Genomic DNA, 17,419 nt, shown 5'->3' with positions numbered 1-17,419 from the left:
AACCAAAGTTGCTCCAGTAAAAACTTTGTCGATTCCACGACTAGAGCTCTGTGGCGCCGTATTACTAGCTGATATGATTGAAAATTTTCTTCCACAATTTGACCTCAGTCATTATTCCTTATTCTGTTGGACTGATTCCACAATTGTCCTGTCGTGGTTAGCCAAACCTCCATGTTCTTGGTTAACTTTTGTAGCAAATAGGGTTTCCAGAATAACCCAAATTACTAATCCAACACTGTGGAATCATGTCAACTCAGAGTCCAATCCTGCAGATTTAGCTAGTCGCGGGCTATATCCAAAAGAGCTCGTCAATAATAATCTTTGGTGGTTTGGGCCTGATTGGTTAAGAGATTCAAGAGCGAATTGGCCAATATCCGATAGGTCAAATATTTCTGATACAGAGATCGAGAAAAAGAACCTCAAAGTGCATTTCTCCTATTTCCAACATTATGAAGATGTTTTGGAAAGATTTTCCTCGTTCCCTAGGGCACTTCGTGTGGTCTCTTATATTTTCCGATTTCTTTTCCGCACTCATCCAAGATTCCGTTCTAGTTTCCATAAGACTTCATTGGTCTTATCTAGTTCAGAGATAATATTCGCTAGGGATCGACTTATAACCAATTGCCAAAAAGCTGCCTATCCTACAGAATATCGAGCTTTATCGTCCCGAAAAGCTATATCTTCATCCAGCTCCATTTTGAATCTTAATCCATTTTTAGATTCCGAAGGACTTATCCGATCCTGCGGAAGACTAGAGAATTCTCCGGGGCTTTCATACAACGAGAAACATCCTGTAATAGTTCCATATAACTGCCAATATTCGCGGCTTTTAGTAAAATTTGTCCATGATATTAGTCTTCATGGTGGTAATCAGCTTGTCCTACGCTTGATAAGAACACATTACTGGATTCCGAAAGTAAAAAATCTTATCAAAACCACCATCCGAAAATGCAAACCATGTATTATCTACAGAAAAAGATGTCAACAACAGATAATGGCGGCTTTACCACCCGAGCGATCTGAAATTTCGCGTCCATTTACTCATACGGGTCTGGACTTTGCAGGTCCATTCGACATCAAAACATATTCTGGTCGAGGTTGTCGTATGACCAAAGGTTATGTATGTGTCTTCGTTTGTTTTTCGACAAAGGCTATTCATTTGGAGGCTACAACAGATTTGTCCACATCTGCATTCCTTGCCGCTTTTCACAGATTTGTTTCTCGTCGTGGTTGTCCACTCCATTTACATTCCGATAATGGAACCACATTTGTAGGAGCGTCTAAAATTATCCAAAGAGAATTCATGGTATCCTCCAGTGAATTAATAACTTCTAGCTACGCTCATCAGAACTTGACCTGGCATTTTATTCCGCCAGGTGCTCCACACATGGGCGGCCTTTGGGAGGCCGGAGTCAAGAGCTTTAAGTCACACTTCCGTAAAACCATAGGTTGCTTTAAATACACGTTTGAAGAATTTTCAACTCTACTTGCTCGAATTGAAGCTTGCCTCAACTCTAGGCCTATTTCTCCACAATCTCAAGATCCATCGGACCTTTCCTCATTGACTCCTGGTCATTTCCTCATAGGCTCTCCTATCCTATGTCCTATAGATCCTAAGATTAATGAAAATCCAATGTCCATTGTGAATCGTTGGCAACGCCTTAAATTGGTTCATCAGAATTTCTGTTTTCGTTGGAAAAACGAATATTTGAAGGAGATGCAAAAACGAACAAAATGGAAAAATTCCGAAGATAATGTCAAACCAGGGACATTAGTAGTCATCAAAGATGAAAATCTTCCTCCTAACTCTTGGCGGCTAGGTAGAATTGAAAAGGTACATACCGGATCCGATAACAAAGTACGAGTTGCCGATATTTATACCCAGCGAGGTCTAATTACACGGCCGATCACTAAATTAGTTTGCTTATCCGAATCCTAGTTTTCCACTTCCTCTCTGCATTTCCTAAAATCTTCCAAACCACGTCATTCTTTTCAGAACATCATGCCAAATCGCCAATCTAAGAACTCCAATAACCGTCGTCGTCGCCAACAACATCTCAAACTGCCCAGCAATTACAACACATTTGTATGTCACTTATGCAATCGTCCACATCCATTGAGACGTTGTCGCAAATTCCTTGCAATGAACATGAAAGAACGACTCCAAGCGGTGAGCACCCACAAATATTGTCAAAATTGTCTGGCTCATGATCACTCGCAGGGTACATGTCGCTCGAAACGCGGCTGTCGACATTGCAACAAATTTCACCATACCCTTCTCCATATCAACCCTCGGCTCTTTAAAGATTTTGGCATAAGTCCAACTCGCTCCAACTCTCGCTCTCGGTCACGATCTCCGACTCCTCAACCCTCGACATCACATGCTGCTCGCAAGAAGACCGCTGCGCCAATGTCTTCTACACCAACGTTGTCCTCATTATTGCGACAAAATAGTATTATTCTTTTGCCAACGGTGTTAGTGAAGATTGGATCGACTAATACTCAGGCGCGCTGTCTCCTGGATTCTGGTTCTACAGTGAGTCGAATTTCGCGGAAGATGGTTGACAAATTGAATCTGACAACACTCACCATGGAAAATGAAACCGTGTGCCCTGCGGTACTGAAGTCCAGATTTGATTCTGAGTCAAAGATTGAGGGAATTCTTCGTGTTGACAACCGAATCACTAACAAAACTCCAGCCAATTCGTTGCCAGAGAATTTTAAACAACATTTTCGCGATTTGTTTTTGGCGGATCCAACATTTTTTGAATCGGCCGGTATTGATATTGTCATAGGCGTTGATATGTATCCTAAGGTCATGCGAGAGGGTGTTTTAACAAAAACCGGATTGCCAACGGCACAAAGTACAATTTTTGGATGGACTATTTACGGCGCATACCTCACATAAATAATAATCCAATGCACTAGTATCTGGTTTAAAGCAAAATATAAAAAAAAACAAACGAACATGAATTATCCATGAATTGAATTTTCTAATAAAAAATATCCATTAAATTTTTTATAAATATTTGCTTTTATTTCCTTATATAGCCAATATTGTAATTCATTCTTTTCCATTCCATAGCATAGATGACCAAAGAAGATCCGATTAACTAATATTAATACTAAGTTTTTTCCTAACCTCACACTCATACAATTTGTAATTCCTTCTAGCAGAAATAAGTATTTTCGACATTCCTAATTCCTATTTTCCATAGTTTGTATACTGCAAGGCGGGCGGTAATGTTTATGCCAAACAAAACAACTAGTATTAACTTTCCCTTGTTTTTCCCCGCAATTCCTATTTTGATTGATATATATCAATGCTGAGTATTATGAATTGCAGTATACGTTAAATTGTCAAAAAGTTCTAAAATAAAACGTCAAGTTTTCAAATATGTCGTAAAATCTTATTTCCGATAGAAAGAAAATTTCTTTTGAGCTTGCTTGTACACTTATCCTATCGTTGGTAAGAATTTCCATATTCCTAATAATTTAATAAATGCAAAGAAAAATCCTAATTACTTTGTTTTCCTTATTCCTTTTCTTTGCATATCCAAATTGAATTATTTATTCTGAGAAACAAAATATTCATATTTTGTTTTGGCTCAGAGAATTTATAAGATTCCAATCCTCCAGTTTCTTCATCCCCCCTCTCCTATTGAGCTAAACAGTGTTTTTTGATGAAATTTTCAGAGGTTGTCTCGGATTTTTGCTCATATCTCCGTTATTTATGGACGGATTTTGCTGATTTTAAATAGCAAAATTCTCGAAAGTATGTCTGACAGAATTGTTGAAGATTTGGATCCCGGAGATATCTGGGGCCTTCAGAAAATTGATTTCAACAGACAGACAGACAGACAGACAGACGGACAGACAGACAGACAGACAGACGGACATGGCTTAATCGACTCCGCTATCTATAAGGATCCAGAATATATATACTTTATAGGGTCGGAAATGAAAAATGTAGAAATTACAAACGGAATGACAAACTTATATATACCCTTCTCACGAAGCTGAAGGGTATAAAAACTCAAATATTTTAAATCGTTAATAACTCAGTAAATACTGCGATTTTAAGGAAAATAAGCTCAATCTGTGATCACTCATATTTTATACCAAAAATCGATTTTCAGTATAAAAAAATCAAATATCTTAAATCGTTCATAACTCAGTAAATACTGCGATTTTAAGGAAAATAAGCTCAATCTGTGATCACTCACATTTTATTCCAAAAATCTATTTTTAGTATAACAAAAACTCAAATATCTTAAATCGTTCATAACTCAGTAAATACCGCGATTTTAAGGAAAATAAACTCAATCTGTGATCACTCATATTTTATACCAAAAATCGATTTTCAGTATAAAAAAAATCAAATATCTTAAATCGTTCATAACTCAGTAAATACTGCGATTTTAAGGAAAATAAGCTCAATCTGTGATCACTCATATTTTATACCAAAAATCGATTTTTAGTATAACAAAAACTCAAATATTTTAAATCGTTCATAACTCAGTAAATACTACGATTTTAAGGAAAATAAACTCAATCTGTGATCACTCACATTTTATACCAAAAATCGATTTTTAGTATAACAAAATCTCAAATATCTTAAATCGTTCATAACTCAGTAAATACCGCGATTTTAAGGAAAATAAGCTCAATCTGTGATCCCTCATATTTTACAACAAAAATCGATTTTTAGTATAACAAAAACTCAAATATCTTAAATCGTTCATAACTCAGTAAATACTGCGATTTTAAGGAAAATAAGCTCAATCTGTGATCACTCACATTTCATACCAAAAATCGTGTTTAGTATAATCTCAAATCTCAAATATCTTAAATCGTTCATAACTCAGTAAATACTGCAATTTTAAGCAAAAAATAAGCTCAATCTGTGATCACTCATATTTTATACCAAAAATCGATTTTTAGTATAACAAAAACTCAAATATTTTAAATCGTTAATAACTCAGTAAATACTGCGATTTTAAGGAAAATAAGCTCAATCTGTGATCACTCATATTTTATACCAAAAATCGATTTTCAGTATAAAAAAACTCAAATATCTTAAATCGTTCATAACTCAGTAAATACCGCGATTTTAAGGAAAATAAGCTCAATCTATGATCACTCATATTTCATACCCAAAATCGATTTTCAGTATAAAAAACCTCAAATATCTTAAATCGTTCATATCACAGTAAATATTGCGATTTTAAGGAAAATAAGCTCAATCTGTGATCACTCATATTTCATACCAAAAATCGATTTTCTATAAAAAAACTCAAATATCTTAAATCGTTCATAACTCAGTAAATACCGCGATTTTAAGGAAAATAAGCTCAATCTGTGATCACTCATATTTCATACCCAAAATCGATTTTCAGTATAAAAAACCTCAAATATCTTAAATCGTTCATATCACAGTAAATATTGCGATTTTAAGGAAAATAAGCTCAATCTGTAATCACTCATATTTCATACCCAAAATCGATTTTCAGTATAAAAAACCTCAAATATCTTAAATCGTTCATATCACAGTAAATATTGCGATTTTAAGGAAAATAAGCTCAATCTGTGATCACTCATATTTCATACCAAAAATCGATTTTCTATAAAAAAACTCAAATATCTTAAATCGTTCATAACTCAGTAAATACCGCGATTTTAAGGAAAATAAGCTCAATCTGTGATCACTCATATTTTATACCAAAAATCGATTTTCAGCATAAAAAAAACTCAAATATCTTAAATCGTTATTAACTACTTAAATAAGGAAAATAAGCTCAATCTGTGATCACTCACATTTTATTCCAAAAATCGATTTTTAGTAAAAATAAAACTCAAATATCTTAAATCGTTCATAACTCAGTAATTACTGCGATTTTAAGGAAAGTAAGTTCAATCTGTGATCACTCACATTTTATACCAAAAATCGATCGTTAGTAACTCAGTAAATACCGCGATTTTAAGGAAAATAAGATCAATCTGTGATCACTCACATTTCATACCAAAAATCGATTTTCAGTATAAAAAAAACTCAAGTATCTTAAATCGTTCATAACTCAGTAAATACCGCGATTTTAAGGAAAATAAGGTCAATCTGTGATCACCTTTCATACCCAAAATCGATTTTCAGCATAAAAAAAACTAAAATATCTTATTTTAAGTATCTGCGATTTTAAGGAAAATAAGCTCAATCTGTGATCACTCATATTTTATACCAAAAATCAATTTTAAGGAAAATAAGCTCAATCTGTGATCACTCATATTTTATACCAAAAATCGATTTTTAGTATAAAAAAACTCAAATATTTTAAATCGTTAATAACTCAGTAAATACTGCGATTTTAAGGAAAATAAGCTCAATCTGTGATCACTCACGTTTTATTCCAAAAATCGATTTTTAGTATAACAAAAACTCAAATATCTTAAATCGTTCATAACTCAGTAAATACCGCGATTTTAAGGAAAATAAGCTCAATCTGTGATCACTCATATTTTATACCAAAAATCGATTTTCAGTATAACAAAATCTCAAATATCTTAAATCGTTCATAACTCAGTAAATACCGCGATTTTAAGGAAAATAATCTCAATCTGTGATCCCTCATATTTTATACCAAAAATCGATTTTTAGTATAACAAAAACCCAAATATCTTAAATCGTTCATAACTCAGTAAATACCGCGATTTTAAGGAAAATAAGCTCAATTTGTGATCACTCATAGTTTATACCAAAAATCGTGTTTTAGTACGAAAAAACTCAAATATCTTAAATCGTTCATAACTCAGTAAATACTGCGATTTTAAGGAAAATAAGCTCAATCTGTGATCACTCACATTTTATTCCAAAAATCGATTTTTAGTATAACAAAAACTCAAATATTTTAAATCGTTCATAACTCAGTAAATACCGCGATTTTAAGGAAAATAAGCTCAATCTGTGATCACTCATATTTTATACCAAAAATCGATTTTTAGTATAACAAAAACTCAAATATTTTAAATCGTTCATAACTCAGTAAATACTGCGATTTTATGGAAAATAAGCTCAATCTGTGATCACTCATATTTTATACCAAAAATCGATTTTCAGTATAAAAAAAACTCAAATATTTTAAATCGTTAATAACTCAGTAAATACTGCGATTTTAAGGAAAATAAGCTCAATCTGTGATCCCTCATATTTTATACCAAAAATCGATTTTTAGTATAACAAAAACTCAAATATCTTAAATCGTTCATAACTCAGTATAAACTGCGATTTTAAGGAAAATAACCTCAATCTGTGATCACTCATATTTTATACCAAAAATCGATTTTTAGTATAACAAAAACTCAAATATTTTAAATCGTTCATAACTCAGTAAATACTGCGATTTTATGGAAAATAAGCTCAATCTGTGATCACTCATATTTTATACCAAAAATCGATTTTCAGTATAAAAAAAACTCAAATATTTTAAATCGTTAATAACTCAGTAAATACTGCGATTTTAAGGAAAATAAGCTCAATCTGTGATCACTCATATTTTATACCAAAAATCGATTTTTAGTATAAAAAACTCAAATATTTTAAATCGTTCATAACTCAGTAAATACTACGATTTTAAGGAAAATAAACTTAATCTGTGATCACTCATATTTTATACCAAAAATCGATTTTTAGTATAAAAAAAACTCGAATATTTTAAATCGTTCATAACTCAGTAAATACTGCGATTTTAAGGAAAATAAGCTCAATCTGTGATCACTCACGTTTTATTCCAAAAATCGATTTTTAGTATAACAAAAACTCAAATATCTTAAATCGTTCATAACTCAGTAAATACCGCGATTTTAAGGAAAATAAGCTCAATCTGTGATCACTCATATTTTATACCAAAAATCGATTTTCAGTATAACAAAATCCCAAATATCTTAAATCGTTCATAACTCAGTAAATACTGCGATTTTAAGGAAAATAATCTCAATCTGTGATCCCTCATATTTTATACCAAAAATCGATTTTTAGTATAACAAAAACTCAAATATCTTAAATCGTTCATAACTCAGTAAATACCGCGATTTTAAGGAAAATAAGCTCAATTTGTGATCACTCATAGTTTATACCAAAAATCGTGTTTTAGTACGAAAAAACTCAAATATCTTAAATCGTTCATAACTCAGTAAATAACTCAAATATTTTAAATCGTTAATAACTCAGTAAATACTACGATTTTAAGGAAAATAACCTCAATCTGTGATCACTCACATTTTATACCAAAAATCGAATTTTAGTAAAAAAAAACTCAAATATCTTAAATCGTTCATAACTCAGTAAATACTACGATTTTAAGGCAAATAAACTTAATCTGTGATCACTCATATTTTATACCAAAAATCGATATTTAGTATAACAAAAACTCTAATATCTTAAATCGTTCATAACTCAGTAAATACTGCGATTTTAAGGAAAATAACCTCAATCTGTGATCACTCACATTTTATTCCAAAAATCGATTTTTAGTATAACAAAAACTCAAATATCTTAAATCGTTCATAACTCAGTAAATACTACGATTTTAAGGCAAATAAACTTAATCTGTGATCACTCATATTTTATACCAAAAATCGATTTTTAGTATAAAAAAACTCAAATATTTTAAATCGTTAATAACTCAGTAAATACCGCGATTTTAAGGAAAATAAGCTCAATCTGTGATCACTCATATTTTATACCAAAAATCGATTTTCAGTATAACAAAATCTCAAATATCTTAAATCGTTCATAACTCAGTAAATACTGCGATTTTAAGGAAAATAATCTCAATCTGTGATCCCTCATATTTTATACCAAAAATCGATTTTTAGTATAACAAAAACTCAAATATCTTAAATCGTTCATAACTCAGTAAATACCGCGATTTTAAGGAAAATAAGCTCAATTTGTGATCACTCATAGTTTATACCAAAAATCGATTTTCAGTATAAAAAAAATCAAATATCTTAAATCGTTCATAACTCAGTAAATACTGCGATTTTAAGGAAAATAAGCTCAATCTGTGATCACTCATATTTTATACCAAAAATCGATTTTTAGTATAACAAAAAATTAAATATCTTAAATCGTTCATAACTCAGTAAATACTGTGATTTTAAGGAAAATAAACTCAATCTGTTATCACCAAAAATCCATTTTCAGCATAACAAAAAATCGTTAATAACTTTGTGATAATACTGTGATTTTAAGGAAAATATGCTCAATCTGTGATCATATTTTATAACTCAAATATCTTGTAGACAAATCCGAGTGAAGTTTAAATCAAAAATAGGGAAAACTAATGGTTCTTTTTCGTTCTTCAAATGGCACTTTTTGAATTTGGTTCTGAGTTATTCAGAATAAGAAGAGAGTAATTATTCAAATTCAAATCAATCCAGAGAAGAAGGTCAGCCTGTGAAAGCTCACGTTCCTGATCAAAAATCTAAAAAAATTGAAATCGAAAAAACAAGCTTAATAATTTTTTTAAAGAAATCCTAAAAAAAAAAAACAAATCTGAATTCTGATCAAGAATCTAATTTTTATTGCAAATTCTTAAAAAATACAAATATTTGTGTTAAATCAAGAAAAGGAAGACAACATCTGATGCATTGCATTAATTTTTTTGAAAACTAAATAACAACTAACTCATAATTTAATAAAGAAAGTTAATAAATTTAAGTTTCTTTACTTTTAGAAGTAAAAAAAAATTTGCACAGAAATGAAAGAAACCTTTGTAGTGCTTACAAATCAATAAAAAAACCTAATTTAAATTAGAAAACCACACACAGAAATGTAAAATTTCATTTTACATTCATTCTCCATCCGACATGGAACGTTGGCATAATAAATTGGCCGTGGTAACAGGTGCCAGTGGTGGCATAGGAGCTGCCTGCGCTCGAGCCTTGGTAGCAACAGGAATACGGGTAGTGGGTCTAGCACGTAGAGAAAATAAACTTAAGGAATTGCAAATGTCACTGCCAGATAAACAAAAATCATTATTTATACCACGTAAATGTGATGTCTCCAAAGAAGATCAAGTAATAAAAGCCTTTGAATGGACGGAAAAAGAACTGGGTGGAGCTGATATATTGCTAAATAATGCTGGTATAACCAGAGAAACTGAGCTGGTGGCACTGGGTAATACGGCGAAAATACAAGATGTTATTAACACAAATGTTATGGGTGTGTTGTGGTGTACCCGGGAAGCTTTTCAGCGTATGCATAAACGAGGAAATGAGGGTCATATATTGATTATTAACAGTATTGCGGGTCAACAGGTATTGAATTTTATAGATGTTTTGCCTTCATTTAATATATATCCGGCAACTAAATTTGCCATAACTGCCATGACCGAAACCTACAGACAAGAATTTCAATTGTATAAGAGTAAAGTAAGGGTAACGGTAAGTTAATTGTATAGATATTGAGAAAGAAGTAATGTTTTCTATTGATTTTTTTAAATTTAAAGGGTATCTGTCCTGGTGCTGTTAATACAAATATATTTCCAGAAGAAATTCATTTTTATGTTAAGGATATGGCTCGTTTGGAACCTCAAAATATTGCTGATGCCGTATTGTATGCTTTGAAGGTGCCACCAAATGTTCAGGTTTGTTAAACTTATTTTCTTAAGAAATCCTTAGATTTTATATAAAAATCTTTCACTGGCTTAAGATTTTCTATGAGAAAATTGCACTGACTCATGATATTCTTTGAAATCCTTCAATAGCTTAAGATTTCCTGTAAAAACATTTCACTGCCTCCAATTTTCTATCACAATCATTTACTGGCTCAAGATTTTCTATCAGAATCTTTCACTGGCTCAAGATTTTCTATAGAAATCTTTCACTAGCTCAAGATTTTCTATAGAAATCTTTCACTAACTCAAGATTTTCTATCGGAATCATTCACTAGCTCAAGATTTTCTATCGGAATCATTCACTAGCTCAAGATTTTCTATCGGAATCATTCACTAGCTCAAGATTTTCTATCGGAATCATTCACTAGCTCAAGATTTTCTATCGGAATCATTCACTAGCTCAAGATTTTCTATCGGAATCATTCACTAGCTCAAGATTTTCTATCGGAATCATTCACTAGCTCAAGATTTTCTATCGGAATCATTCACTAGCTCAAGATTTTCTATCGGAATCATTCACTAGCTCAAGATTTTCTATCGGAATCATTCACTAGCTCAAGATTTTCTATCGAAATCATTCACTAGCTCAAGATTTTCTATCGAAATCATTCACTAGCTCAAGATTTTCTATCGAAATCATTCACTAGCTCAAGATTTTCTATCGGAATCATTCACTAGCTCAAGATTTTCTAAAGAAATCTTTCAGTAGCTCAAGATTTTCTAAAGAAATCTTTCAGTAGCTCAAGATTTTCTAAAGAAATCTTTCACTAGCTCAAGATTTTCTAAAGAAATCTTTCACTGGCTCAAGATTTTCTATAGAAATCTTTCACTGGCTCAAGATTTTCTATAGAAATCTTTCACTGGCTCAAGATTTTCTATAGAAATCTTTCACTGGCTCAAGATTTTCTATAGAAATCTTTCACTGGCTCAAGATTTTCTATAGAAATCTTTCACTGGCTCAAGATTTTCTATAGAAATCTTTCACTGGCTCAAGATTTTCTATAGAAATCTTTCACTGGCTCAAGATTTTCTATAGAAATCTTTCACTGGCTCAAGATTTTCTATAGAAATCTTTCACTGGCTCAAGATTTTCTATAGAAATCTTTCACTGGCTCAAGATTTTCTATAGAAATCTTTCACTGGCTCAAGATTTTCTATAGAAATCTTTCACTGGCTCAAGATTTTCTATAGAAATCTTTCACTGGCTCAAGATTTTCTATAGAAATCTTTCACTGGCTCAAGATTTTCTATAGAAATCTTTCACTGGCTCAAGATTTTCTATAGAAATCTTTCACTGGCTCAAGATTTTCTATAGAAATCTTTCACTGGCTCAAGATTTTCTATAGAAATCTTTCACTGGCTCAAGATTTTCTATAGAAATCTTTCACTGGCTCAAGATTTTCTATAACAATCTTTCACTGGCTTAAGATTTTCTATGAGAAAATTGCACTGACTTACGATTTTCTTTGAATTATTTCACTGGCTCCAGATTTGTTAAAGGAATTTTTCACTAGCTCAAGATTTTCTAAAGAAATCTTTCACTAGCTCAAGATTTTCTAAAGAAATCTTTCACTAGCTCAAGATTTTCTAAAGAAATCTTTCACTAGCTCAAGATTTTCTAAAGAAATCTATCACTAGCTCAAGATTTTCTAAAGAAATCTTTCACTAGCTCAAGATTTTCTAAAGAAATCTTTCACTAGCTCAAGATTTTCTAAAGAAATCTTTCACTAGCTCAAGATTTTCTAAAGAAATCTTTCACTAGCTCAAGATTTTCTAAAGAAATCTTTCACTAGCTCAAGATTTTCTAAAGAAATCTTTCACTAGCTCAAGATTTTCTAAAGAAATCTTTCACTAGCTCAAGATTTTCTAAAGAAATCTTTCACTAGCTCAAGATTTTCTAAAGAAATCTTTCACTAGCTCAAGATTTTCTAAAGAAATCTTTCACTAGCTCAAGATTTTCTAAAGAAATCTTTCACTAGCTCAAGATTTTCTAAAGAAATCTTTCACTAGCTCAAGATTTTCTAAAGAAATCTTTCATTAGCTCAAGGTTTTCTAAAGAAATCTTTCACTAGCTCAAGGTTTTCTAAAGAAATCTTTCACTAGCTCAAGGTTTTCTAAAGAAATCTTTCACTAGCTCAAGGTTTTCTATAGAAATCTTTCACTGGCTCAAGATTTTCTATAGAAATCTTTCACTAGCTCAAGGTTTTCTAAAGAAATCTTTCACTAGCTCAAGGTTTTCTAAAGAAATCTTTCACTAGCTCAAGGTTTTCTAAAGAAATCTTTCACTAGCTCAAGGTTTTCTAAAGAAATCTTTCACTAGCTCAAGGTTTTCTAAAGAAATCTTTCACTGGCTCAAGATTTTCTATAGAAATCTTTCACTGGCTCAAGATTTTCTATAGAAATCTTTCACTGGCTCAAGATTTTCTATAGAAATCTTTCACTGGCTCAAGATTTTCTATAGAAATCTTTCACTGGCTCAAGATTTTCTATAGAAATCTTTCACTGGCTCAAGATTTTCTATAGAAATCTTTCACTGGCTCAAGATTTTCTATAGAAATCTTTCACTGGCTCAAGATTTTCTATAGAAATCTTTCACTGGCTCAAGATTTTCTATAGAAATCTTTCACTGGCTCAAGATTTTCTATAGAAATCTTTCACTGGCTCAAGATTTTCTATAGAAATCTTTCACTGGCTCAAGATTTTCTATAGAAATCTTTCACTGGCTCAAGATTTTCTATAGAAATCTTTCACTGGCTCAAGATTTTCTATAGAAATCTTTCACTGGCTCAAGATTTTCTATAGAAATCTTTCACTGGCTCAAGATTTTCTATAGAAATCTTTCACTGGCTCAAGATTTTCTATAGAAATCTTTCACTGGCTCAAGATTTTCTATAGAAATCTTTCACTGGCTCAAGATTTTCTATAGAAATCTTTCACTGGCTCAAGATTTTCTATAGAAATCTTTCACTGGCTCAAGATTTTCTATAGAAATCTTTCACTGGCTCAAGATTTTCTATAGAAATCTTTCACTGGCTCAAGATTTTCTATAGAAATCTTTCACTGGCTCAAGATTTTCTATAGAAATCTTTCACTGGCTCAAGATTTTCTATAGAAATCTTTCACTGGCTCAAGATTTTCTATAGAAATCTTTCACTGGCTCAAGATTTTCTATAGAAATCTTTCACTGGCTCAAGATTTTCTATAGAAATCTTTCACTGGCTCAAGATTTTCTATAGAAATATTTCACTGGCTCAAGATTTTCTATAGAAATCTTTCACTGGCTCAAGATTTTCTATAGAAATCTTTCACTGGCTCAAGATTTTCTATAGAAATCTTTCACAGGCTCAAGATTTTCTATAGAAATCTTTCACTAGCTCAAGATTTTCTATAGAAATCTTTCACTGGCTCAAGATTTTCTATAGAAATCTTTCACTGGCTCAAGATTTTGTATAGAAATCTTTCACTGGCTCAAGATTTTCTATAGAAATCTTTCACTGGCTCAAGATTTTCTATAGAAATCTTTCACTGGCTCAAGATTTTCTATAGAAATCTTTCACTGGCTCCAGATTTTCTATAGAAATCTTTCACTGGCTCATGGTTTTCTAAAGAAATCTTTCACTAGCTCAAGGTTTTCTAAAGAAATCTTTCACTAGCTCAAGGTTTTCTGAAGAAATCTTTCACTAGCTCAAGGTTTTCTGAAGAAATCTTTCACTAGCTCAAGGTTTTCTAAAGAAATCTTTCACTAGCTCAAGGTTTTCTAAAGAAATCTTTCACTGGCTCAAGATTTTCTATAGAAATCTTTCACTGGCTCAAGATTTTCTATAGAAATCTTTCACTGGCTCAAGATTTTCTATAGAAATCTTTCACTGGCTCAAGATTTTCTATAGAAATCTTTCACTGGCTCAAGATTTTCTATAGAAATCTTTCACTGGCTCAAGATTTTCTATAGAAATCTTTCACTGGCTCAAGATTTTCTATAGAAATCTTTCACTGGCTCAAGATTTTCTATAGAAATCTTTCACTGGCTCAAGATTTTCTATAGAAATCTTTCACTAGCTCAAAATTTTCTATAGAAATCTTTCACTGGCTCAAGATTTTCTATAGAAATCTTTCACTGGCTCAAGATTTTCTATAGAAATCTTTCACTGGCTCAAGATTTTCTATAGAAATCTTTCACTGGCTCAAGATTTTCTATAGAAATCTTTCACTGGCTCAAGATTTTCTATAGAAATCTTTCACTGGCTCAAGATTTTCTATAGAAATCTTTCACTGGCTCAAGATTTTCTATAGAAATCTTTCACTGGCTCAAGATTTTCTATAGAAATCTTTCACTGGCTCAAGATTTTCTATAGAAATCTTTCACTGGCTCAAGATTTTCTATAGAAATCTTTCACTGGCTCAAGATTTTCTATAGAAATCTTTCACTGGCTCATGGTTTTCTAAAGAAATCTTTCACTAGCTCAAGGTTTTCTAAAGAAATCTTTCACTAGCTCAAGGTTTTCTAAAGAAATCTTTCACTAGCTCAAGGTTTTCTAAAGAAATCTTTCACTAGCTCAAGGTTTTCTGAAGAAATCTTTCACTAGCTCAAGGTTTTCTAAAGAAATCTTTCACTAGCTCAAGGTTTTCTAAAGAAATCTTTCACTAGCTCAAGGTTTTCTAAAGAAATCTTTCACTAGCTCAAGGTTTTCTAAAGAAATCTTTCACTAGCTCAAGGTTTTCTAAAGAAATCTTTCACTAGCTCAAGGTTTTCTAAAGAAATCTTTCACTGGCTCAAGATTTTCTATAGAAATCTTTCACTGGCTCAAGATTTTCTATAGAAATCTTTCACTGGCTCAAGATTTTCACTGGCTCAAGATTTTCTATAGAAATCTTTCACTAGCTCAAAATTTTCTATAGAAATCTTTCACTGGCTCAAGATTTTCTATAGAAATCTTTCACTGGCTCAAGATTTTCTATAGAAATCTTTCACTGCCTCAAGATTTTCTATAGAAATCTTTCACTGGCTCAAGATTTTCTATAGAAATCTTTCACTGGCTCAAGATTTTCTATAGAAATCTTTCACTGGCTCAAGATTTTCTATAGAAATCTTTCACTGGCTCAAGATTTTCTATAGAAATCTTTCATTGGCTCAAGATTTTCTATAGAAATCTTTCACTGGCTCAAGATTTTCTATAGAAATCTTTCACTGGCTCAAGATTTTCTATAGAAATCTTTCACTGGCTCAAGATTTTCTATAGAAATCTTTCACTGGCTCAAGATTTTCTATAGAAATCTTTCACTGGCTCAAGATTTTCTATAGAAATCTTTCACTGGCTCAAGATTTTCTATAGAAATCTTTCACTGGCTCAAGATTTTCTATAGAAATCTTTCACTGGCTCAAGATTTTCTATAGAAATCTTTCTATAGAAATCTTTCACTGGCTCAAGATTTTCTATAGAAATCTTTCACTGGCTCAAGATTTTCTATAGAAATCTTTCACTGGCTCAAGATTTTCTATAGAAATCTTTCACTGGCTCAAGATTTTCTATAGAAATCTTTCACTGGCTCAAGATTTTCTATAGAAATCTTTCACTGGCTCAAGATTTTCTATAGAAATCTTTCACTGGCTCAAGATTTTCTATAGAAATCTTTCACTGGCTCAAGATTTTCTATAGAAATCTTTCACTAGCTCAAGGTTTTCTAAAGAAATCTTTCACTAGCTCAAGGTTTTCTAAAGAAATCTTTCACTAGCTCAAGGTTTTCTGAAGAAATCTTTCACTAGCTCAAGGTTTTCTAAAGAAATCTTTCACTAGCTCAAGGTTTTCTAAAGAAATCTTTCACTAGCTCAAGGTTTTCTAAAGAAATCTTTCACTAGCTCAAGGTTTTCTAAAGAAATCTTTCACTGGCTCAAGATTTTCTATAGAAATCTTTCACTGGCTCAAGATTTTCTATAGAAATCTTTCACTGGCTCAAGATTTTCTATAGAAATCTTTCACTGGCTCAAGATTTCCTATAGAAATCTTTCACTGGCTCAAGATTTCCTATAGAAATCTTTCACTGGTTCAAGATTTCCTATAGAAATCTTTCACTGGCTCAAGATTTTCTATAGAAATCTTTCACTGGCTCAAGATTTTCTATAGAAATCTTTCTATAGAAATCTTTCACTGGCTCAAGATTTTCTATAGAAATCTTTCACTGGCTCAAGATTTTCTATAGAAATCTTTCACTGGCTCAAGATTTTCTATAGAAATCTTTCACTGGCTCAAGATTTTCTATAGAAATCTTTCACTGGCTCAAGATTTTCTATAGAAATCTTTCACTGGCTCAAGATTTTCCTATCGGAATCTTTCACTGCCTCAAGATTACCTATCGGAATCTTTCACTGGCTCAAAATTTTCTATAGAAATCTTTCACTGGCTCAAAATTTTCTATAGAAATCTTTCACTGGCTCAAGATTTTCTATTGAACTGAACACTTTTACACAAATATTTCACTGGCTCAAGATTTTCAATAGAAGTCTTTGTCCGACTCAAACCATTTTATAGAAATCTCTGCCCGGCTTACGATTTTCTTTGGAAATCTATTACTGGCTCAAAATTTTCTTTAGAAATTATTCACTTTTCTGTAGAAAACTTTCAATGGCCCAAGATTTTCTAGATAAATCTTTCTCGTTACTATTTATTAAAAATTTTTAAAATTTTAATTTCATATCCTCTTTACAGATACATGATATTACCCTCAAACCCATGGGAGAAATATTTTAATTT

General features: G+C 31.8%; 1 protein-coding gene across 1 annotated transcript; it reads left to right on the top strand.

Moving 5' to 3' along the window:
- Nucleotides 1–9,864: 9,864 nt before the first annotated feature.
- Nucleotides 9,865–17,416, top strand: LOC135952088 (farnesol dehydrogenase). The gene is made up of 3 exons (XM_065501884.1): nucleotides 9,865–10,440; nucleotides 10,506–10,643; nucleotides 17,375–17,416. The coding sequence occupies exons 1-3, from the start codon at nucleotides 9,865–9,867 to the stop codon at nucleotides 17,414–17,416; spliced, it is 756 nt and encodes a 251-aa protein (XP_065357956.1).
- Nucleotides 17,417–17,419: the final 3 nt, after the last annotated feature.

The sequence above is a fragment of the Calliphora vicina genome, chromosome 2 (genome assembly GCF_958450345.1).
Source record: "Calliphora vicina chromosome 2, idCalVici1.1, whole genome shotgun sequence".
Classification (NCBI taxonomy): Eukaryota; Metazoa; Arthropoda; class Insecta; order Diptera; family Calliphoridae; genus Calliphora; species Calliphora vicina.
The sequence above is the reverse complement of the archived record's forward strand: the minus strand, read 5'-3'. Positions and strand labels throughout refer to the sequence as shown.

Excerpts from the sequence above, each read along its gene's own strand:
- LOC135952088 (XM_065501884.1), top strand. The coding sequence starts at position 9,865 with ATGGAACGTTGGCATAATAAATTGGCCGTGGTAACAGGTGCCAGTGGT. Across the intron at positions 10,441-10,505 it reads AGAGTAAAGTAAGGGTAACG|GGTATCTGTCCTGGTGCTGT; the intron begins GTAAGTTAATTG and ends TTAAATTTAAAG. Across the intron at positions 10,644-17,374 it reads AGGTGCCACCAAATGTTCAG|ATACATGATATTACCCTCAA; the intron begins GTTTGTTAAACT and ends TCCTCTTTACAG.